This window comes from Artemia sp. Qi Xiang Cuo, chromosome 1 (assembly GCF_049724085.1).
Source record: "Artemia sp. Qi Xiang Cuo chromosome 1, ASM4972408v1, whole genome shotgun sequence".
In the NCBI taxonomy this organism is placed as follows: domain Eukaryota; kingdom Metazoa; phylum Arthropoda; class Branchiopoda; order Anostraca; family Artemiidae; genus Artemia; species Artemia sp. Qi Xiang Cuo.
This window is the reverse complement of record NC_142794.1, coordinates 23,847,151-23,872,363: the sequence shown is the minus strand read 5'-3', so window position 1 is coordinate 23,872,363 and position 25,213 is coordinate 23,847,151. Positions and strand designations below refer to the sequence as shown.

Below are 25,213 nucleotides of genomic sequence, written 5' to 3'. Positions count from 1 at the left end.
TCTAGAGCGCTAGCCACTCGGGTAGGACGGACTATAAATTTAATTAAAAAAAGATTATACAAAGTTAATTAAAAATGAAAAATGAGGTGAAAGAAGAACAAAATAAGATCAAAAGCGAAATACTACAAGAAGAAAAGAAATTATCCAAAAGAAACTCTAATCACACAGCTATCTGAAGATGAAAGATTTAAATAGCATGATGAAAAATCAATACGGACCAGAAAATGCACTTTTATCCAGGGTAGTACCTTCATATATACAAAAATTGGAGACATGTCACTATTATCCATGCAAAAAAGGGATTTTCCTTGTTTTTCAAGATGGAGGCTCAAAACCTCCTGTACAGGGTTTTCAATCATGGCGATTCAAATGATCTGCTTTTCGTTTCAAAAAGTCAACCTTTTTGACGAGATTCAAGCTCTTTTTGGAATTATTTTATTATCAAGCTTATTCTCAAAAGTTAATTGCTTAATAAACTTTTACTATTAGGACAAATCTGTATAATTGTCAGTCGATAGTTTTTTTTTTCCAAACTTGTTTTTGAACTTTCGATTACTATGAGCTGTAGTCTACTCTTTACTAGGTTGCTTCTACTACCGATAATAGCCGCATTTTAACCAAAGGGCAAATCAAACGTCAGTTTGGGTGTGTAGCACTTAATTCTCAGCCATGCCCAACTAGCCCTGCCCAACTTTCATTCAACTACCCAACAAATGCCTAATGTATCACGTGTTAGCTGCGCTTCATAGTTAAATATTTAGTAATTAGCTAAACTGCAGCCAATTAGCAAAGGATGAACTGCAAGGCTGATGCAAAAAAGAAAAAAAACTACTTTCAATTGAAAAGCATAAGTAAATTATTTATCCTTAATATAATATAAAATATTCAATGTCCTTACAGACGACTTTCATCGAAGCATTATACCCGAATAATCGATTTTTCCGAATCTCTTTCATTTTCAGTGTCTTCTTCTTCTTCTTCTATTTAACAGCAGTCATTAGATGCACCTTTCATTACTTCTTCTTCTTCTGGTCCGATTACTTGGAGACGCTAAAACATAACCTCCACATGATTCCAGACCCTGTGACAGCTAGGATTGTACCTCTGGCCCCCAGTGATGGTTCTGGCCTCTCTTGCACCCAAAGCAAAATATTGATTACCCCCCCCCCCCCTCCAGTCTTCCACAAATTCTCGGACCAAGTTTTAATAAAAATTTTATTTATTAATGAAATCATTTTCGATTTACAAATTAATTTTTAGTTTATTAACTTTTTTCATTTATTAACTGCACCCTCTTCTTTATTAATAAAATTTCAAAAATTACAAAAATTATTATAACCGTTAGGTAATTTTTTTTTTGGAAATTTGCGCCACTAAGATTTCTACACCCGGGCAAGTACCCCTCTGCCCTTCCCCTAGAATCACTTGTGCTGGTTCTGAACAATCAAGCAGAGATCAATCAGTCCACTGCAGCACACTGAGGCTTTTCAATAACTTCCTCTACTTCTTCTTGTTTGGGTAATTATAGAGACCCTTTCCCATAAGCTCATCACCGGAATCAAATTCTTAGCCCTGCAGCGGATCGCTGCAACTGAGATCGAACTTTAGGTTTCAATACCCATTGACTGCGTAAAATAGTCTATGTAATAAGTCACATGTCTTAAAAAACTTTTAAAAATAAGAGTTTTAGTCAGACTTGTCTAAAACATACAACTTTCCTCGTTTAGGTGTTTTAATTTAGATTCCCACGTTGATCTTAGGCTTTTCAAACAGTAAGCTTACTTAGATTAGCCCAGTTGTTAATTAAGAATTACAAGCATTACCTTGTGAAGAGTTGATCCAAGAGACGAGAGAGCTGAAATTATATCACAGTCAATTTTTCTGGGATACGTTTGACCCGTCACAGCAAAAGTTTTCTCAAATCCAGCAAGTTCAGCAACACGCTTATCCAACTTTTTCACCTTCTCATGATCGCCTGTAAAAATTTAACTGTAAATATTTATCCATTCGAGAAAAATATTCATTTTAGAATTTAAAGTCGTACTTCTTAGAGTAATCACCAGGATTCTTTTTCCATTCTAGTACCATTAAAAAAGTATTTATATACTTCAGCTGATGCGACATGTGGAATGGACACGAGTTCAGTAGAGTGGACTAACATCGAATTTTCAACAAGCAAGAAGAGTGTCACTACCACTCAACTGCAGGAACTATCCCATTTCTATATTCTCCTTCTTCTTCGGATTGTTATGGGGACACTTGCGTATAAACTCATTACCGAAATAAAATGCCAGGCAATGTAACAGGTTGCTGCAGCTCAATGTAACAGGTTGCTGCAGCTCAATGTAACTCCTTCTTCTTCGGATTGTTATGGGGACACTTGCGTATAAACTATTTGACGAAATCAAATGCCAGGCATTGTAACAGGTTGCTGCAGCTCAATGCAACAGGTTGCTGCAGCTTAATGTAACAGGTTGCTCCAGCTTAATGTAATAAGTTGCTGCAGCTCAATGTAACAGGTTGCTGCAGCTGAGATTTAGCTCTGGTTCCCGTATTACCCAGCAGAGATTACTGCCACTGCGCCGCTTCAGAATCCATTTCTATACCTTCTTCTTCTTCTTCTTTAGATTTTTATGGAGACGCTTTCACATAATATCATCACCGGAATTAAATTCCAGGCCCATTTCTATATTTGTATATTCCATGAAGTATTCTGTACAAATAAGCCACTCAAAGTAATAGTTAAAACAAAGCTGAAGAGCGATTTCGAGTTTGGTAATAGAGATCATTGCCTTAAGGCTCAAATTCGATACGCGTTACGTTTGTAAAATTTCCTCGTCCCAGTATTGCTTAAAATTGTCTACCACTACTGCAGAGTATCACTTTACGGATACCTTTGATATCAGATACAATTTGTTTCTTTAAATTCAAGAGGTATCAGTATTAGCCATGAGCAAAACCTCCTGTCATTTCTATAGAAACAAACACAGTTTTTTTTTTTTTTATATAGTCCGTTCAACGACAACGCACATAGCTAATAAATTTTAAATTGCTTAGCGAAAAAATTAAGAGATGTAGATTATTTCATTATATAAGGGAAGGATCAGAGATAAAATATTTATGTAAAGTTTTTTAATCTAATTTTTTTTTTAATTTTAATTAAACTTATAAGATTTATTTCAATTAAGCTTTATTTTTATTTTTTCTCAGCTCATCTAAGGTTGAAGCATATTCTGAGGAACTGAAGAGCTAAAATAAACCTGTACAAAAAACAACTTGATTTTATCCGGGCTACCTTACTCTTGCCATTAAACTACTAATGAGAGAATTTGTACTTGGAGTTTTTCGAAAAGAGCATGGGTATCGTATAAGAGTAGGAACTGGTGCTGGTATCGAAAAAAAAAACTATCAACGCCATCTAGTTTTTGGCGACACTTAACATTTTCCCCCAGTGTAAAAATAATAACAATTAATTTAATTAATGTAATTGGTAAAATTAGGGAATTATTAAGCGTCTGATCTTAATTCCTAGCAAAAAAAAATAAAAAAAAAGATTGCAAAGCTTGAATAAATGCCAATTGTCGCCAAACACTAGATGGCGCTGACAGTTATTTTGTGACACTAGCGCCAGTTTTCGCTCTTATAAGTTACCCCTACTCTTTGGTTGGGCGGGCAAAATTAAGCAAAATAGCTGGAGACCAAGAATAAGGTTTTCGAAATGGATTTGGGCAATCAGATGTAGCAGATGTAAATATGCACTAGGATATTTTATTTGGCATAAATTAAACATTATCGATTACTATCTATTTGGTGTTAAGTTGAAAATAAGTGGAACTGTGTTTAACATTTGATTACAACGTGCCCCCCAAAAAGAAGAAAAGAAAACCAGAAGATGAGAATCAAGGATTAAATGCTGAATGGACTGAAAGTTTTGCTTTTATTAAAAACATAAACGTTTATTAAAAACATAAACGGTCTTCCTTTGTTCTTTGTCTGCAAGGAAAGCATAGCTCATAACAAGAAATCAAATTTAGAAAGACATATCACCTCTAAATATGCTTCATTTGGTGAAAAATATCCTTGAGGTGAAGTCAGCAAAAAAAAATGTTTTTTTTTCAGCAATTGGTTGCGTCCTTCAAGTGGTGTAAACATGGCAAGTTTTGCCGTAAGTCAGGAAATAGAAAGAAGTGGAAAGCCCTTCTCAGATGGTTGAATATACTGTTTTAGGAAAGAAGCTGAAGAGACATTTAAAGGATTTTCTATTAGGACAGAAATATTACAGCAGATAGGAAATTGCTGGACGATTCATTAGCATGTCAAACAGCTTAAAGTAGTTTACGCGGTCTAACACTTTACGCGCATTACCAAGACAAGCATAGTCATAAATTGAGATTGGCCAAGAGCATTGGACAACAACCCTGAATGAAAGTGGCAAATTCCACTGAAAAGCGTTTCAGTGAGATTGGCCAGGAGTATTGGACAACAACCCTGAATGAAAGTGACAAATTCCACTGAAAGGCGTTTTCAGTGAAATTCAAAAAAATTCAAAAAAAAAATAAAGAGATACCAACATCAGCAGAAAACTACTATAAATAGAGAGAAGAAAAAATTGGAGGATTCAATCGGTCAGCAAGTGAAAGATCTAAAATCTGCAGGATTTCCTTCAACGTTTGTTGACGAGTCTATCAATATTCATGATACAGCCCAGGTATCTCTTTTTAAACGTTATGTTACAGCCACTGGCCCAAAAGAATAGCTTTAGGAGTTTCTGCCACTTCAAAATCAGACAGTGGGGAAGACATGGCAGAAACTGCCACAGTCCATTTAAAATTACACAATATTGTACTAACTAAAGTAATATCAACGTCCAATGATAGAAAAAAACGAATGACAGGTTTTAAACCTGTTTTACGGGTTTTAAACCTGTTTTAAACCAGGTTTTAAAAAAAGTATGACAGGCTTAAAACAGGTTTCGTTACTACGAAAGAGCATATTAATCATCAAGTGCTTAGCTATCACTGCATAATACACTAAGAAGCACTTTGCATACAATCTGTCCCAGAAGAAATGTGCAATGTAATGGATTTGGTTATGAAAATAACAAATTTTATCACATTCAAAGTATTAAATCATCGTCGATTCAAATTTTCCTGGTTGGAAATGGAAAGCGAATACAAGGACCTTTTGCTACACTACTAAGTTCGATGGCCATTAAATAGAAAACTTTCTAAACCGATTTAAACATTTAAAATAATAAATATAACAATTTGTTTCTGAAAAAATGTTAGTTATCCTGAATTGATGAACGATGAATGGGAACGAAAATTATTTATTTTAATAGACATAACTAACCATTTGCATAATTTAAATCATAAGCTTCAAGGTAGAGGAAATACAATGTCAACAATGTTAGAAGCTTACGAGCAAATTCATCCACGTGAAATATGCGAAGAACACCAGGAACAATCAAATACCCATCCAAATCAATCTTCTCATTGAAAATACAAAATTTTTCTTTTTTTTACCAGTGGACTTAAAGCTCTCTCCGGGGTTAAGAGACATACCAACATCAGATACAATTAGCATTTGAGTTCAGTATTCAGAACCCACTTCACGTACAAACCCAAACTGGGTGATATTTTATGATGCACTGACACAATCAGAAGTATAATTTACAAAATAAATAAAAACAAAACACATTGATTAGCGATACAATTAGCCCAGTTGAAAATAGCAAATAAAGACAGAAACAAATAAGCACTTATACTTTTGATTATTATGATGCAAATTCAAATTATCACACCGGTTTGAATATTGTATCTGAAGGGGGTTCTCAATTTAGAACCCGAAATCAAATTGTATCTGAATTTGGCATGTCTCTTAACCCTGGAAAGGGCTTTAAGCCAACTGTATAGAAAAGAACAGAATTCTGTATTTTCAATGAAAAGATCGACTACATATGATTGTTTCAAAAATTTGAAATTATGAGAAGAACTTTGCTCAATTTTCCAAGTCTATTAACGCATAAGAATGAAAACTAGAGCCACTTATACAAAGATTACTTAACCACTTTACACAAAGATTCATTTATTATAGAGACAATAAATCAATATATTTTTGTAAAAAAGATAAATCGTTTAACAATGCAAATAAATTCTGAACCCTTTGAGCTTTGACAAAGATATTGGCAAATTCAAGAAGGGTCGATATAAATTAAAAACAAGGATAAATAAATTTTATATAAAGTTTGAACAGATACAATCAAAATTTAGAAGAACTGGAGGGGGAAAACGCAAATTTAGTTCTAAGGATGAGCAGACTGCATGGAAAGAATTAGAAAGGAAGATTTTTTAATTTTTAGTGCATGGAGTAGGATCTCTACTTCCTTTGATCAGATGGAAAAGACAGCGTTGCCATTCTTGCATCATTTCCAGTTTCAGATACTGTTCTTAATCTAGAGTTACCTCATTGTGCTTCAGCTCGAGGTTCAAAGTCACTGCTAACTTAAAACGATCAAGAAAAAATTAGAAAGGCATTTGGATAATACGGCTACGTGGTATCTATCCTCGTCATATTTTAGGCTCACTTTTTAACGCAGTTGTCCTCCCGCGTGTTCTCTATCCTACCCTTCTTTTTCGAGATTTTAAAATATGTTATTTGTCTTCAATTCATGTTTACTATTTTAAATATTGTAAATTTTTACTTGGTTTTCCAATTTGTTTTAATAGCACTTAATCAGTTTTGAGATTTAAATTACGGAGCCATTGGAATTAGCCAGGATTAAGAAGAATAATTTGTATCATAAATGTGAAAATTTTCCCTTTAGGCATTACCTTTTCCCTGTTCCCCAGAATTTAACTAATGTTTGATATGTTGTTGGTGTTCTTTTATACGTATTTTATTCAGTTATGTTAATAAATCTATTTCAGATCAATGCTTTGTTTCGTTTGTTCAAGTATTTCGTTTCTCTTTTGCAATTTCATTTATGCGTTTTATATACTCCTCGATTTTGGGGGAAATAAACAAATAAATAAATTCCTGTGAACAAGCATTTTCAACCCTGAATATATCAAAAGTAAATTAAGGACCCGTCGCTGTGATGAGGTAACAGATGTTTACCTTGAAACACAGATGCTGCTGGTGGAGTTATTAATCCAAGGCATGGTTATTTGACCTTTAGATTATTTTGAACAAAATGTCTATTTTTATTTTGATCGGATGTATTTGGGGGGGGGGATGTCGGTTAAGAGGGAAAGGCTGATTGTCCTGTGGTTACCTTAGATTCTTCAAAATTGAACTTGAACTTTCAATTTTCAATCGAATGAGCCTCCTTCAAAGTTCTTACGATCATCCCTTCTATAAAAACCTTAAATTTTAACAATTGGTATCTTGCAATAACATACAGATTGCTGATACAGGTGTATCAGCAATTTTTTTTTGAACGGCTTAGCGTATCAAGATGAAACTTCTGGGGCATCTACCTGCTACTATTGCTATTAATGCTGCTGCTACTACTACTACTAATTCAACACTATTATTACTACTACTGCTCCTACTACGACCTCTACTACTATTAAACTAGCACTATTAAGGCTACGCATATCAAATTGAAAATTTGACAGAATGAGGTGTTTGAGGGGGAACTTCAAATAAATAAAAAGACACTATCTGCATGCAGATTTTCAAAATGGCGTATCTCAAAAAGGGATTTGTGTATTAAGTTGGAACTTTCAGAGAGTACTTAAAGGGAAAGTCAATTCACCAAAAAGAAATATGTGCACGCTCAGGCCTAGATTTACCACTAGGTCCCTAGGCCCGGACCTAGGGACACATAATGCCAGGGGGAGCAATAAATTATCACTGAGTAATTTTTTCCTGACAAAAACTGGACTGATGTGATTTATCGTCGCCAGGTGCACTCTGCCGTCACGCTGCCTAGTCACAGAAAAGTGACTTTAAAACAACACACGAATTCCATGGTCACTTATAAACTGTAGGATCTCTCCCAAGAATGGTAGCTGATAGTTCGGTATTATCCCTCTCTTTCATCACTTTTCGCTCATCCGTTGTGTTCTATTAGTTGCTTCCATTAGCCCCAAATTTTTGGGAATAACCCCGAAAATCTTGCAAAAATGGAGCGGCAAAAACGCTTGGCTCTTAAGCGTCAAAGATTTAAATCCGGCCCTGTGCACGCTACTGCTAATGCTATTACTATTTTAATTACATTTACTACTACTGCTACTACAACAACTACTACTACTACTAGTTCGACTGCTACTTCTTTTGCAACCACTTGTAAGCTAAAAGTATTAAGATAAAAATTAAGGAACTACATGAACATATAGGTTATCAAAAGGATATATCGGCAATGGGATAGCAACAGCTAATTGTATTAAGTTGAAGCTTCTAGAACTTGATGAGAAGAATCTTCAGCTGACCAAAAGGCAATATGCTAAAAGTACTGCTACTACTAGCACTAGTGCTATTACTATTAATACTACTACTAATACTATTACTGGGACTACCATTACAACTATACCTACCAGTAATTAACGGTGTGAAGGTTGAATTTTCAGGGAATATTGAGGGTGGAAGGTTAACTGAATCACATCACGCCATCTGTATACAGGTTGTCAAAAGGGCGCATCAGCAATATCCTAGGGACAGTTTGGTGTGTTGAAAAAAATGTTGAAGAAAATAAAATGTGCTATGTGCATACTGCTACTAGTTCTACTACTGCTACTACGCAGGCTAAGGGTATTAAGGTGAAGCTGTCGAGGAGTATTTCGGCGGATATTGAACTGAATCAAATTGACTATGATTATGCACATTCTCAAAAGGGTTACACAGCAATATCTCAAGAACGACTTCCATTAATAAGTTAAACCTTTCAGGATAAGTTGTGGGTGGGGGACTTCGAACTAATGAAAAGTTCATAGCTTGCAATAAAACCAAAATAAACACTTTATCGGGTCATGCTTTTGGCGATAGGCCCAATCCTGAAAGTCTCATTCAATTTAGAGGGTTTAGGGGCTACACTGATGAGTAATACAAGTTAGAAACCGCAAATGAAGCGAGAAATAGATTTTAAGCTTTTAATCAGCCTTAGTTCAAACTTATTTTTTGGCCTTGACTTAGGTTCAGGATTTGATTTAAATGAAGGTTGGGTTAAAGGAGGCTTGAGTTAAATGGGGGTTTGTTAGAACTGGGGCTCAGCATGTAAATCTATAGCCCCTTTTTTTTGGTTTTCCCCAAAACCCCCATGTTTTCTATGATCGTTTGTTTAAACTTCTGTTCATTTTGGGTTTCTTTTTTTTTTTTTGTAGTAACTTCTGATCATTTGGGGTTTGAATTATTATAGGAATTTATTTATACTAGTCTTTGGTTTAATATGGCTCTTTACTTTTCTTTGAAAAATTGTTTCTCGAAATAATCTTTTTAATTAATTTAAAGAAAGCGCAACCAAAAGCGACTTTTTTGTTACCTAAATTCTCAAAGCTCCAATATTTTCAGTAAAGATGTTTATTACTCAACGTTCAGGAAAGGCCTGATTCATCTAAGAAAAAAAAAATAAAACCAAAAGTTTCCAAACACTAAGAGAAAGTAGCTTTTGTGTCGGCTCCACCGTAGCAGATAATTAACCTTTTTCAAACCAAACGATAACCAACTACGAGCGTAGAAAATACCACAAAATGAAAACAACAAAGTAAGCAAACTGGTAAAAAAAAAAAATTATAGTATGTAGACGGTGAGAGCCTCCGTTTACCCCCCCCCCCCCCCCGCGAAAGACATCCCTTGGGGAAAATACCCCGTGTAAAATAACACCTCATGGAAAATACCCCCACCCCCAGAAAATACTTACCCGTGGAAAATCCCCCCCCCCCGAAAAAAATACCTCTTGTGGTTGGTTAGTCTCCAATCACTTTCGGCTTATATATAAAAAAAAAATAGAAATACCTGGGGATTATCAAAAAATTTCTACCTCCATCCTCCTGTCGTCTCTCCCTTAGAGCTAATTCTGTATTTATTTGAAGGCTCAATGAGAGCTGAGATGTTTCAGCATCAAAATGCACCCTTTGAGGTATCTCCCTCCCTCCCTAGCTACAAAATAGCTCCCCATTGCAGAAGTTTCAGTTCCGTTTTAAGTTCTGTAATTTGTCTATTGCTTACAGATAGAATTTGTCATTGGGAAACATACGGAAATTTTTTGCGTGGGGGTTTTCTGGAGGTTTTTTCATGAGAAAAAAGTATTTGCACGGAGAGGGGGGGGCAAGATTTACACATAAATTCCTCGTTTTGACTTCCTTTAGAACTTCTCAATTAAACTAAAAAATAACACGACTCAAAAAATATTTTTTTATTTTGAAAACGATAATTTCCGCGAGAGAGGTATTTTGCTGGTGAGAGGTTTCTGAGAGTGGAGGAGGGGAAATTTTGCGCGGGGGAGAGGGGTAAACGCTTAGACCCGTACAAAGTGACAGGGTGAAGGAAACCCCCAATTAACAGACATAAAAAAGAGAAATAAATCTGGATTTCAGAGTTTATGACGTCCGATTTTCTTTGTTTTTGTGACAACAAAACAGAGCATTTTTATAAATCATCCTGACAGTAATTTACACAAATACTTAAAAAAGCAAACAATTCCAACAAGGTTGGACATGTAAAGATTCTAACTTGTGTTTTACCCAATGTAAGTACAGTGGCTGAGTTGCACGAGGGTTCAGTTACACAAGGGTTCAGTTGCACGGTGGTTCAGTTACACGGTGGTTCAGTTGCACGGTGGTTCAGTTGCACGGTGGTTCAGTTGCACGGTGGTTCAGTTACCTGGTGGTTCAGTTACACGAGGGTTTAGTTTTTAATTAAGATACAGAAAAGACTGTGTTTTAAAATCTAGGAGTGGGGAAGATTTTTTTTTAATAAAGACAAAAAAAAAGGTAATTTTTAGAATCCTAAATGAAAACTAATGGTTTTATCAGGCAATGACATATCAGGTAATGCTACATGACATTGGCCTTCTTTTTCCTGGACACTGATTTCGTACACATGATCTTCTACCCAATAGAATAAAGGCAAGCAAAATAGCAAATATTGCGACCCTGTAGAAAAACATTACTAATTGCCAAGGAAAACACAACTTCATGAGAAGATACTATCCTAAAAAAAATGCTTTATCTCTCGGCGTAGATGATAATATTTTGAATTATTTTTAACTTCTATTAAAGATAAAATAGAATTGAATATCTCCATATAAAAAACTTGCTCTTAAAGTGCAACCGCAGAGAAACAGTTTAACTACTTATCAAATATCTTCTCAATGAAAAATATTTCGTTCGTTTTGCTAACTTAAATTTTTAAACAAAAGACATCGCGTGAAATTAACTTTTCGCTCTTTTTACTGGTTTAAAATTTCATGCACGAGGTTTCAAAACGAATCCAGTTTTTAAAACGTGAGGCTATTTGTCTCTTTAGAAATAATAATAATTTGATTGGATTACAAAAAATAGGTGTAAACCGATTAAATTAACACAATCGAGATATAAACTGAAATGAAATCAATGAAATCAATGAAATTAAGGCAGATAAGTCTGCAAACCTAGATTAGAACAATAGAAGCTACAGTGATGACAGTGGTCAAATATGGGTCTGAAGCATGGGCGCTCCGAAAAGAAGATTTGCTAAATGTTTTCCAGAGAAATTGCCCACGGATTGTTCTTGGCACCCATCTGACTAACCGCATTTCAAACAGTAGGCTGTACAAAAATGTGGTTCAATCCCGGTTTCTAGGGCTATAATGAAAGAAAGGTTGAGGTGGCTAGGGCACGTTGTGCGGATGAAGGATAACAGCTTTCCGAAGATTGTCCTTTTCGGACCGTCTAGCGCTAAAGGGGAAGCAGGTCATCCTCGTCTGGGGTGGGAGGACGTCATAAAGAAAGATTTACGGGAAAATGAAGCTTCTTGAAATGATGTGGAAAGAGAGGCTATGAACAGATTATGATGGAAAAGGAGCGTGTGTAGTTGTGTCGGCCTCAGGTGACTTGGCGCTACAGTGAGTTGTTAGTAGTAGTAGTAGTAGTAAATTAAGGCAATTATAGATATAAACCAATGAAATTAAAGTACAATAGGTGTTACTTCGCACATTTTTGTTCTATACGCTTTGGCCAGCACACTTGTTAGTAGGATATTATGTACATATACAGGGTAGAGAAAAAAATTACATTTTTTTACCAAAAGTACCTTGACTATTGCTTGCAAATAATAATCTAAACTTCATATTGACATAAAATTAGAATTTAATTTGCTATTTATTTTTATTTAAATTTTTTATTTAGCATTTGACACATGATTTCTCCAAGTTTTATTGGTTAAATTTGGTATTGGATTTCTCCAAATAGTATTTATTAATTTTACGTTTAATTTAAATTTTTAATTTTTTTCATTTCATTTTTATTTAGACTTATTTAATATTTAATTTCAATTTTTATTTTAACATTCATTTATTTTAATTAAAAATCTATTTTATTTGTATTTAAAATTGTATTTTTATCTAATTTTTATGCAATTTAATATTTATTTTTAATATTATTTCTATGAATCCTTTTCATGAAAACATCATTAGAAAAACAAAAACAGCTTTTCTCTTTGGTAATTATATTTTTGAACTGGCAAAAGCCCAATAAACTGCAATAATTGAAGCTAATTTATGAAAACAGCAATTATTATAATTTTAATCATATAGCAGCATCTAAGCTTAAAGAGACATTATGAAAATTAAATTAAGCCCCCCCCCCCACACCCCCCACCAAATAAAAAAGACAGAAAATCCAAAAAAGGGCAAGAGCCGAAAAGATTTGTGAAAGCTGCAGAAATTCACGAAAAACATTGTTCAGCCATATGTCAATTATTTTCTTCAATAACTAGTTTAAGATATTTTCGTTTTAAAATAAGGCGGAAAAATATCTCCTTCCTATAAAAGGAGATGAAACTAGTACTTCTAGAAACTGAAACAAAGAAAAGGGCTCCCAACTTACTTCTCTTCATTAATAAAATAGACAAAATTTGTATTTCACAAAATCTAAAATTAAACATCGTGGTTTTACTCATGATAACTAAAATAGAAAAAAAAGATGAAGAAATGGCAAAAAAAAAACCACACATATAGAAGAAATATCTAAAGGCTATTTAGAGCCCTTCTGGAAATGGCAACTTCCTGAGAGGGTGTAAAAAGGGAGGCTTTGAATAGATTGGGATGGAAGAGGAGCGTGTGTAGCTGTGTTGGCCTCAAGCGGCTTGGTGCTGCGGTAAGTTGTTGGTGCCCGTAGATGTAATTATATTTTTATCTCCACTTTACCTCAGCCTTCAAACCTCAATTATACAAGGAGAATCTAAATACCTTTAAAAAGAACCAAAAAGGAGGCTTGGGTTCCTGTGGCTCCCTTTATCCCTCGGAATCTCAAGCCATGCCTCAATCTTGTCAAATTCGACTCATCAATAAGTAGATCTTGAATCCAAAGACATGCTCTTTTTCCAACAGTTGTCAACTGGGCGGATCTGTTAAGAAAAAAAGAAAAGAATTATGTTCTTTCTAAGAATGTTAAATAAGGCCATTTGAACAGTCGTGAGATAGCTGTATATAGAGTCATTATGTGCCATGGTTAAGAACAATACAAATTTATATAAACAACAAGATACACCAAGCGAAAAATGGATAAAACGAAGGGAATAGTCTCTTGGTGTCACATACGCAAGAACCCAAATTTTTCAGTTATCTTCCCTTTCATTCCAACAACGAGAAATTCCCTTCCTCATTCCTCTCGAATCCTTGCAAAAACTCAAAAATATATTATCATTGCCTTCTCCACACTGAAAAGGGGTAATAAGGACTGTCTTCGGCCTAACCTCCCCAAGTATATTCACCTAAATTTTATTATAGATGCACATTACTCAAATATATATGGCAAAAACATTCAGAGGTCCCTATGGAACCACTCTTTACTAGTTCATGAGCGGAGACATGTTTTACTAGCCCCTCAAAGTTTCCAAGAAATGCGAGTCAGACAAGCGTGTTTATTTTGAATTGGAACAGGTTTTTTGAATGTTTATTTTTATTAAATTTGATCAGAATTTAACATCTTTTTTTAAGTAGCTTTCATAAAATTTACACTTCCATAGCTTCCAAATTTCATGACTTTCATTTAATTTCACAAATTAGGCTTTTATAAATATACCAACGTTAACTCGAAACATAAACCGTTAATCATCGTTCAAGTTACTTTTCGGAGAGATTTCAGAGAACTCAATTTTCTTTGGGAAAATTCCAGGAAATCCTGGCAAAATGGAAGGACGGAAACACCGCTTGAAGCCCACATAAAAACTAACTTATTTAGAATACATATAAACTTTAAAATTTCAACTGTTCTACGTGCACGTTGCTTCCTTCTGACCAAACCCAAAAATGTAGAAGACGCATTGACAAAGCACTTAAGAGTTCTTAACAATGAGAAGGTTTTTTCAGCATTACCTTAATATCAGGTTTTTAAAAAAAAAAGTTGTTTCCTTTGACCAAACGCAAAAAGGTCGAAAATGCATTAACCCAATGTATATAGCTTTAGAGAATGACAATCCTATTTAGCATTACCTTACATTAGGTTTTTGGAAAAAAAAAGAAACCTCAAAGAATCTTAGGCTTTTTGAAGAAAAAAAAAACAGAAGGCTCAATGGGCAAGTAGTTGATACAGGTTTTTTTTAGACCAGTCAGAACTTTGATTCCATAAAGTTACTTAGATAAAGAAAAAAAAATCAAGGGTGCACAGTTATTGGGTATTTCAACTATGTTGAACCAAACGACCGCCTGAAAAATTTCATCGGATGTCTTACGGTGAAATGGGCATGGGAGGAGCGCTAGTTGCCCTCCAATCTTTTTGGTAAGTTAAAAAGGGCACAAGAAATTTTCATTTCAGTTCGAATAAGCTGTCTCCCGATCTTCTACGACCATTAGCTTGGTATGATCACCACTGGAAAAAAAATAATCACAAGCATTCAAGATCTTTTTTCTGGCACAAAATATGAAATTCCACATTTTTGTAGGTAAGAATTTGAAACCTCTACACAAGGGTTCTCTGATATACTCAATATGGTGGTGGTATTTTCATAAGACTCTTCTGTGGTGTTCCCCACCTGTTTCAAAAATCGGGCAAATTTTCCCGGGCTCGTTGCTTTTGATGTGTAACATTAAACCTAATGAATGATATATATTTGGGGTCAAAATAAAAACCGATTCTTTTGCTACACTATTGTCAACTTCTTCCCATTTCTTTGTTGTCACTGTTGTCAAAATTCTTTCTTTTAGCGTTTTAGTCACTATTGGGCCAAGTCACTCCTTACTTACAGTTTTAATATATATGTAATATATCGGTATACTATAAAGTATTATATAGGTATAATGTAATACGTATTATATATGATATCTTGCAAAATATTACATATTACAATAAGACATAATAATATTATAGTATATTTTGGTATAGTATGTCTAGAAACACAAAAGACATGTGGGCCATCCTTTAAAAGAATATAGGAGAAAATACAAAGATAAACATTAAAATTAACACAAATTCGGAAAAAAAGAAAATACTCTTAGCAAAGAAATATGCATTTGGCAAATTATAATGAAATGGTCTGCATTCCACAAATGAAACCACAGTAAAATAGGACCAAAAACTATCAAAGAGTACGAATTTAATTGAATAGAATAAATAAAACAATTAAATAAAAAACTAAAACTAAATAAACAAAAAAAAATATGAATTAATAGTTAATTAGACAAAATGACTAAATAAAGAATTAAAAATAAGATGAATAAAAAATACACAAGAAATTAAAAGAAATAATTTTTTTTTCATTCTTACTGCAAGTGAGCATATCCAAGAGTAGAAATATAATTAAATGGAATATATTAAATGGATAAAATAATTAAATGAAAAACTAATAGTAAATAAACAGAAAATAAATTATGAATTAATTATTAATTAAACAGAATAACTAAGTAAGGAATTAAAAAATAAGATAAATAAAAAACAAATAAAAAAACTAAATGAAATAAATTTTTTGTCATTCTTACTGCAAGTGAGTATATCCAAGAGTTGGTAAATCTTTGTATTCTTCCGCAAACTTAGAAAGCCTCTGAACACAGCGTCCTATACCAACAATAAGCAGATCCAGTCCTTTCTGCAGAGAGATTAAATCCTAAAACAATATAATTATATGTAATAGATTTGGGCTGAAATAAATCCTAACAAAATACATCTTGGTTTAAAACAAGAAAATGATGACTTACAGCCCTTTATGTGCAATTGTAAGGAGTTGAAGGATTTGAGGGTAGAAACCTATGGGTTTGGGGTAAATGGTCGGAATTTTAAAAAGTAAGTGTAAAGTGGATATCAAGAATGCGGGGAGGTAGGCACGTGTAGTCATGTAGCACAGAGAGAGATTTTTGGAGGGTGGACGATAGGCGGGACAAGAAAAGAATGTTGAAAGTTATTTTATGTGGTGTGCTTGCAGCATTTTCTTTTTTCTTTTTTTGGAGCTATGATCCATGTAGCTTTAAAGCATTTAAAATATATTGATCATGTCTGCGACATTTTGTGTAATTATGTTAATTTGTATGGTATTATATGCCGTATTATGTTTGTTCTCTTTTTGCAATTGTTATGCTTTTTCATTGTTATTATTTTATACCCTGTTTTGTCTTAGTATCATGTGGCCCAAAGTGTCTTTTATTGCAATTCTATCATACATCATTGATAGTGCAGTTCAACCTTTTTTCCCACTTTTTATTCCATTCATAACTGTAGCCTAAATTTCAATGCGATTCTCAATTCTAGCAGGCTACATAGTATCACGGACGACCAAGAAATATGACTTGATTGAAGAACATTAGGGATGATAAGGAAATCGACCCTACAACTTACTAAACTGTTTTGCACATAAGCTAAAGTACCTCCAAGATATATGATCGGTTCAGCACCTGACTATTTGTCTGAAAAAGCGTCGATGGGAGTCACAAAGCTCTTGAAATTCTTATAATTAATTAAAGTGAAAATAGTTTAACTAAATGAGTTTAAGCAATAATTCTATAGAACTTGCCGCATTGTCTTGCACATAAGCTGAAGTAGCTCCAAGATGTATGATTGATCCAGCCGTTGAACACTTGTCTTGGAAAGCATGAATGTGAGCCATGACATCGTGCTTCAATTTTCTTTCATAACTGCTGACAACATCAAAATCAATATCTTCAATATGCTCTTCCAGTTCTTGAATTTGTTCGTCAGTGATGACAAGCCCTAGTTCCTAAAATTTAAATCCAAGTGAGTTTTAGTTCGCTGATGGGTTAAAAAAAAATTAACTATTTGGGAGCACTTTCTATGTCTAGAGCCGCGTTTTCAGGCTCAGCGGGTTCAAACACGGGTTGTTCTCGTCCAGTTTCAAGTTTCTAGTTTTCCGTCTAGTTTCAGCGGGTTCGAAGTTTCAACCCCGTGTTTGATGCGCTAGATGCACTGATGCACAACGCTTGCTACACTAGACGAGAACAACCCGTGTTCGAACCCGCTGATCCGTGAACAACCCGTCTTCGAACACGGGTTGTTCTCGTCTAGTGTATCAAGCGTTGTGCATCAGTGCATCTAGTGCATCAAACACGGGGTAGAAACTTCGAACCCGCTGAAACTAGACGAAAAACTAGAAACTTGAAACTAGACGAAAACAACCCGTGTTCGAACCCACTGAGCCTGAAAATGCGGCTTAGGATAAAGTAGCGAAACCTCCTGTAACAGCTAATGAGTGAAAAGTATGGCCAAGCCTAAAGACACACTTGAGAAACAGAGTTGTAAGACTCTTGAGATGTAAAGAACCTTGTAATTCTAGAGCAGGGGTCTCCAAACTACGGCCCGAGGGCCACATCCGGCCCGCGGACCAATTTTTCCCGGCCCGCGAAGAGCTAGCATACTTGAAAACTCCTTTTAGAGAACATATTTTTTATAGCAAATTAAATTTAGTTTACTTAAGTATTCTAATTTTATGTTGAATGATCACTAATATGACAACTACATTGATATGGTCATGGGCTAACTACTCATAACATTGTTGTAGGCTTATTGTTATTGTTTTTGTGATAAGTTGGATAAAGAAACACAGAATTGTAATGAGTAAAGATATGTATAATATGCAGAAAATTTAACTTCAGTGTATAATAACCAACAAATTATTGAAATGAATCCAACTAACATTTTATACATTTTAAATAAAAACATAACTTATAACAAGCATAATGGCATAGGAAATACTAATGAGATTTATGTAATTGAGATTTTCCACTGACAATAGTTTTTAGTTGTGGACTAATTTTACTTGTACCAATTATTAAATGAGATTTCAGATGCTCATCAGTTAATTTAGATCTGTAAATATTTTTTGTGTACTTCATTTTGGAGGTCTTCTCAAAAAAATAAGTAGTTCCAAAAACAGAAAGCAGCCTACGAGCAAATTTATGCAAATTATCAAATTGTGTCAGTGGAAGACTCTTATAAAATTCCAACAAAGATAAGTTTTGACATTTGTTCTTAATTATATCACTGCACTGTAAATCAAGCATTTCCATTTGAAATTGTGGGTCTAGGGTCTCAATGTCAGTATCAAAAAGATTCTGAAAAATCTTAATTTGATTCGCGCTGGCATCAAAGTCCAAGAAACGAGTATCGAAATTTATTTTCAAAGCACTCAAAGTTTCAATTGCAAAATCAAGGGAACTCAGTCTCAGTAGTGTGGCGGAATATTTCACATGTTATAAAATGTGAAAAACATTTATTTCGTAGTTGCGATTGAAACAGTATCAATTTCTTCCGGAATGATTTGATATTAGTGTACAAATCAGGAAGATGCTGGTTTTCTCCTTGCAGTCTCAAATTCAGTTCGTTCACATGATTTGTCAAATCAATATAGAATGCTAACTTCCACAGCCATGCGTTGCTTTGTAATTCAGTAAGAGGGCGATGCTTTTCATTAAAAAAAAATTCGATCACCGCTCGAAGTTCAGAAAAGCGCTGAAGGACGTTCCCGCAACTAAGCCAACGTACGGCAGTATGATAAGGTAAGTCATTTTCTCCAGTCTCTTCAATAAATTGTCGGTGATTCGGCCCAAAAGATCTTCAGAACTTCAGACATATCCATACATTTTCCGCAAAAAGACTGTTGATGAATGATACATTGTAAGACTAATGGTTTTGAACCACCGTCATTTTGTACAGCCTTAAACGCAAGAACGACGACTCCTTTATATTTCCCGCTCATGTTTTTGCCTCCATCAGTTGTAATACACTTCAGGTTTTTCCATCGAAGGTTCTTTTGATTAATGGTTATTTCAACTCCTTTAAAAATATCTGTACCAGTAGTTGTGCCATGAATACTATACATATCAAGAAGTTCTTCATACACTTCATAGCTTTTACCTACTCCTCGAATATAAATCAACAGCTGAGCAATATCTGACACATCCGTTGACTCATCCAAGGCCAAAGAAAACCACACAATATGTCCATTTTTGTCGAACAGTTGAGAGGATATATTTTCAGCGATGTTTTCTACCCTTTGAGCCACAGTGTTTGCTGACATACTGACAGTTTTTAATAGATTTACCTTTTCAGGGCACATTTCTCCGGCTACTGCAATTATGCATTCTTTGATAATTTCTCCATTGGTGAATGGTTTTCCACGCTTTGCAATTTTAAGAGCCACACGAAAGTTGGTATGAGTTGCAGCCTCTTGTTCAGTTTTGAGTTTTGTAAATGAAGGTTGCTGCAATTTCAATTCACACTTCATAGCTTCGAATTTTTCTGTCTGCAAACTTCCTGTAATAAACAGTGTCATAGGAACTGACTTGTAGTAGCGCCACTAGCCTTCTTATATATTCCAATTACTGCCATCTAGAAGTGAGTGTCCGCTTGGGTCCACCAGATGTCGTGTCACGTTACTCCTCATGCCTCGTACACTACGACTAATCTAAAAATAACAGACAATGACAGGAAAATTAATAATATGCAGTGTTGCCGTTTTGCAGACTTTAGTCCGATTTGCAGCCTTTTTTAAACTGTGCGTACTTTTTCGGATTTTTTTTCATCAGTGGACTATTTCACTTTTTACCACCGGCAACAATGATAATATGGTTTTGGCCCTCGGAACTTACTGGAGTAATCAGTATGTATAAAGTACAGGAATACACACAACTTAGTATGTGAAGATTTACTTTATACATACTGCATTACTAACTGTGCAAAAGATAATTCATTAAAACGTGATGATGTTTTTGCTAATTAAACTAAAAATATTAAAAAAAAAAAATTGGAACATTTCGAGGCAATGAACTGTAAGTAAGCATCGACATTTATGAATGGTATCTGGAACTCTAAAAAAACGAAATTTTTACAAGAATGAATATACAAAAGACTCTCTAAACATCTAAATTTATGAAATTTAAATAGCCCATAAGAAATCGAGAGCCTGGAAAAATTCAAGTAATTTAAAGAAAAGGAGGAAATGTCCCTTAAAACAGTTGCGATTTTGAAAAAAATTGCACCACCATATTAAGCATGTCCAAATCCCTGCTGTGATGGTTTAAAGCTCCTATATGCAAGAACACGAAATTTTTCGTTTCTTCCTAGAAATTCGGTACCAGATGCATGTTTACTTGTTTGCTTTCTTTACAGGGAGAATCGTATCAAAGCTGTCGTCATAGAAAGCAGGGAGAGGACACGTTCAAACATAAATTAAAAGTTCTAGTGCCCTTTTTGAGCAATAAAAGGAATCGAGTTGCAGGAAAGTGCCAATTTCCGTCATTTATCAAATTCCATTTATTAAATAATTTATCAATAAATAGAAAATTATCAATTTCCATTTATGATATATTCAATTTCCATTAATTATATATAATTTCCGCAAATAAAAATAGATCAACCAAACACAGCAAAAATCTTGTTGAGTGAAAATTCTGAGATTGCCAATCGGTTTAGAACTGATGACAAGGTATATATGTACAGCCTACAAGCTTCAGATCTTACCATAGTAAGGTGACGATTTCTGCCATTTTGTCCAACAAACAGAAAGTTTGGCCCAAACAAGGCCAAAATACTATAAAGCAAAATTTCTGAGACAGCCATTCGGACTAAAATTATCAAAAAGCTACACTAATACCCTCCTGTTTTTAAATGTTATGCTGCCACATGGCACCGCATTTCCCCCTAATCATGTACACAGTCCAAACAAAATGAAGAGCCATTAAATTGAACTTGAATAAAATATTACAAACTATTTTAAATTATTGCATTCTTGCAACCCAGCTATTGGAGAGGATCAGTGGCTCTTTCTGTGGCAGAAGGGGATCCGTAACGCTCGAAAAGGGAATTTTTAGGATCAAACTTACCAAAATTTTGTGAGAGGTGCTTCTGATCAGCCGGGAGATGAATTAACCTCTAGTACCCTCTCATTTGGAATAATATATTTGGACTAGGAGAGTCATATGGATGCTAAGAGAAGAATGGCTCCCCCATTGTTACAGCAATGAAGTAAAAGATAATATTCATTTGACACTATTAGGCGGCTGGAGAAACTCATCAACAAAAGTATGTAGTGCATTGAAAATCAAATTGAACTTTTTTATTTTGGTTAGATATTCTTTTTTTAATTCTTTATTGTTTTCTTGTTTGTCACAATTAATCTTTTTTACTGATTGTTTTTCATAGCAAATACAATATAATATGCTTACCTGCAGAAAAGTGGATGGAAGGGGGGGGGGGAATAGGAATGGATGCTTGGGCGGGGGTTCCCCTCAGATTTACGTTGCACTAAATGTAGTACCGTGTCAAACATGTGCAAAAATCAAATTTGAAAAAAAAAATCTTCAAATGAAAGTAAAGAATAACGTTAAACCTCAAACAAGAAGAAATCATCCTCTATACGAGGAGGGTCCCGTCTTCTCCCCTCCCCCACACCTTATGCTGAACTTTGACGTTTTTCCATAAATACTTCGAGAAATAATACTCTATTAGAAGTGTAATGTGATAAAGTTTATTTTCACAATACCTTGCGAGTGGAAAAGTTTATTTCAGTATTTTGAGAGGCAATGAGTAAACAACACACCAGCAGCTAACAACCACTAGCAACAACTAACGACAACACAGCAAGTACTAACAGCAACTAACAACTAGCCATTTTTTTGCAGTCTAAAATACTTTCAGATACTTACACATTAATCTTTAGAGTGGTGGGCTGAGAAGGTGGCAGTTGTATCATACGCAGGATAGTTTCAGTTTTTGAGTTTTAATGTTGTTTTTTACTTTCATTTTAAAAAAAACATGCTTTTTTAATTCAATTTAAGAAGCAATCTTCTGTCAATGTCAATTCATCTTCATTGAGGACCTATTTTTCTTTCTTGTTTTCCAAGTGTGTATTGCTTCTAGTTCTGTCCTATTCTCTTACTTGGTGTATGATTTAGAAAGTGTTTTTAAATGAATTTTACTATTAATTTTGTCATATCTCCTAATTTAAAAAAGCTTTTGAGGGGGCTGATCATTTTTTCAAATGAGTAAATATGCAATATGACATTGTAATGCCATTTCAATATAAACAGGGACCTATTACCCAATAATCTACTATTGGCTGCAATCAAGAGGTATCTAAGCTTAAGAAGTCTACTTATAAATAGATAAAACTTAGATCCAACCCATAGAGGGGGGGGGGGGATATCTACCCTGCAAAATCTGCATTTCTAACCATTGTTTGTAATCTTTATGTAAAAAGGATCCTTTACACCAACCAAAGACTTGAGGGGTAAAATCCCCTGTATTCAAATCAAGCATGTAATCATAGTGTATTTTTAGGAGAAATAAAAAGTCCCAAATTTTGACAAAACAAACTCTTACTTCAAGTAAAGAAATAAGTAAATCTAAATATTCAATGAAAAAAGAAGGTGACAAAGTTAATTGTCCTTACTTCAGATCCTTTGCTAGATATATAAGGCTTCAACCTGATGCTTTATAGAACACTTTTGGGGCTCTCATTTGAATTCATCAATATTTTAATAAATATAGGCCTACTCTACAGGGTTCTAAAAAATAGATTTACCAAAGGGTCCACCTAGGTTTTAGTCTGGCCCTGGCATAATCTGACAAATACTGCTTATGCTTTGAGGCATTAATTTGGAACTGCTTAATTTTTTTTAAGCAAGGGAAACTAATAAAATATGATCCTACTGCTTCTCTGTATCTTTTGGAATAATATTAACTAATCCTATTAAAATACAGAACAATATCAGGTATATTACATGGGATCTGAACCTTAAAGCAAACTTATTTGTTCATTCTTCTACTGTCCCCCTGACTTTTTTTTTATCTGAATTGATAACATAAAATTTTGGTTTCCTATCATTTGCCATTGATTCCTTCAATATATTTTGACTGTATTTTGTTATGGGAGGAGGGAGTGGAGGGCATTCAATTATTTTTATGTCCTCTTATCTTATTCTATTGGAAAGCCCAGGCAGTTTAGTTTTTGATTATTCCTTGAAGGACTCATGATCCAAAAAATGTCACTATGCCCACTCAGATATTCTGTTAACTATCAAGCTTTACAATTCTATAAGATGAGCTTTGGGCATGCTACCTGACTTTAACTTTAACTATTACAATTAAAACTACACAGGCCAATACTCCAAGCCTTTGCTGGCATTAAACCGTCTGTTTGTTACAGGGCAAATGAATTAATAATATATAATAATATAATATAGATTTATTACCTGCCAAAACTGTAAAAGATACAATGGGCAGCAGAGTATAAAAAAGTGAACAAAATGCAAAAAAAAAGAAAAAAGACAAACAACAAAGTACGGTTTAACACGAATATATACAATGAAATGGGCCCTCAACATCGACATTCAAATAACACATTCAACTCAAGCCTGTCCCTGAAGAGTTACCCAAGGATGACCTAGAGTCACGAACTTTTTATGAAAACTCACTACTCTGGAAGGAACTGCCAAGGCAGGGTCTATCAATCCAAATCTACTGATCAAATACCGGTTTTTGGACCATGGTGGTAGTCCAAGCAGATACTTAGCATATTTAAAATAAATCATGCGGAACTGTTTCTTCTCTGTCTGTGTGAAGCAACTCCAAAACGGAGAGATATAGAGAAAACTCGGTAAAGCAAATGCATTATACAATTGGGCTAAAATATCACGACTAAATCTCGCCTTGCTCAGGACAAGCTTTCCATATGCAGAACGAACTTTTCTAAGGGTATCAGCGATAATAAGTACGCGTGTGGCCTTGAGTGACGTACCGATCGGGACTCCAAGGTAAGTAAGTGATGGAACAGGTTTGATTTCCGTATCATCTAGCATAACGCGCTATACGTTTCTTTCTTCTGTTTTCCATTAATACTTCTCAGTATCTCATTCTCACAATATAGTAGGCCTACCTTAAATCCGACTTGCTATCAGTGTGATTTAGCTATGACTGAAAATTTTGGATCTGAAATAGTGATTCAAAACTGCTTTCAAATATTTAAGAAAGACAAAGAAGATATACTATGTGAGCTACCTTCTCTGCCTTTGCTAGATGGAGCCACAGTTTCCTCCATGTGACAAATTTGTGCTTTTCACTGAACAAAAAGCTCATTTCTTTAGATGCATATCTGCTTGTCAGTGGAGTTTGGTACTGACTCCTCTGTTCTTCCATATCTAAAAAAATGTTTAAATTACTTCCTCTTAAAGGGTACCTTTCATTCTTATCAAATAAAAAGCATAATAAAAGATGAGTTAATGAAATGGAAAGACATGGAGGAACTAATAGAAACTTCTCTATCAAATGAATGTCCAAACTACATGCCTTAGCCCCTTCACACATAGTGTCCTCACCTGAGAACATCAATTTCTTGATTTAATTTGTACCACTAGGTAGCTCATAATACTTTCATGGTGATATCTGTAGTTGTGCACAAGTCAGTCCTGCATGCCATCTTTTTTTTTTCATTTTAGTCTAGACATAGACAGAATTTTGGAGAAGTTTCTTGGATTTACCATGTCAGATGGAAGAAAAAGTCCTGAACCAGGTAAGAGTTGAAATTTTATAACTTGGTAAGTATGATTCTGAGGCATTTGGGTTTTTTAGCA

At 34.5% G+C, this 25,213-nt stretch overlaps 1 protein-coding gene across 1 annotated transcript in view; it reads right to left on the bottom strand.

Annotated features, from left to right (window-relative positions):
- LOC148956128 (adenylosuccinate lyase-like) overlaps positions 1-24,781 on the bottom strand; it is a 62,018-nt gene extending 37,237 nt beyond the window's left edge. The window contains exons 1-5 of the mRNA XM_089094080.1: positions 24,642-24,781; positions 17,143-17,346; positions 16,118-16,242; positions 13,391-13,548; positions 1,824-1,975 (exon numbers count right to left, since the gene is read on the bottom strand). Of these exons, the coding sequence (XP_088950206.1) occupies positions 1,824-1,975; positions 13,391-13,548; positions 16,118-16,242; positions 17,143-17,346; positions 24,642-24,779 (777 nt within the window). The 5' untranslated portion in view covers positions 24,780-24,781. The remainder of the gene's footprint in view (positions 1-1,823; positions 1,976-13,390; positions 13,549-16,117; positions 16,243-17,142; positions 17,347-24,641) is intronic.
- Between the last annotated feature and the right edge of the window lie 432 nt (positions 24,782-25,213).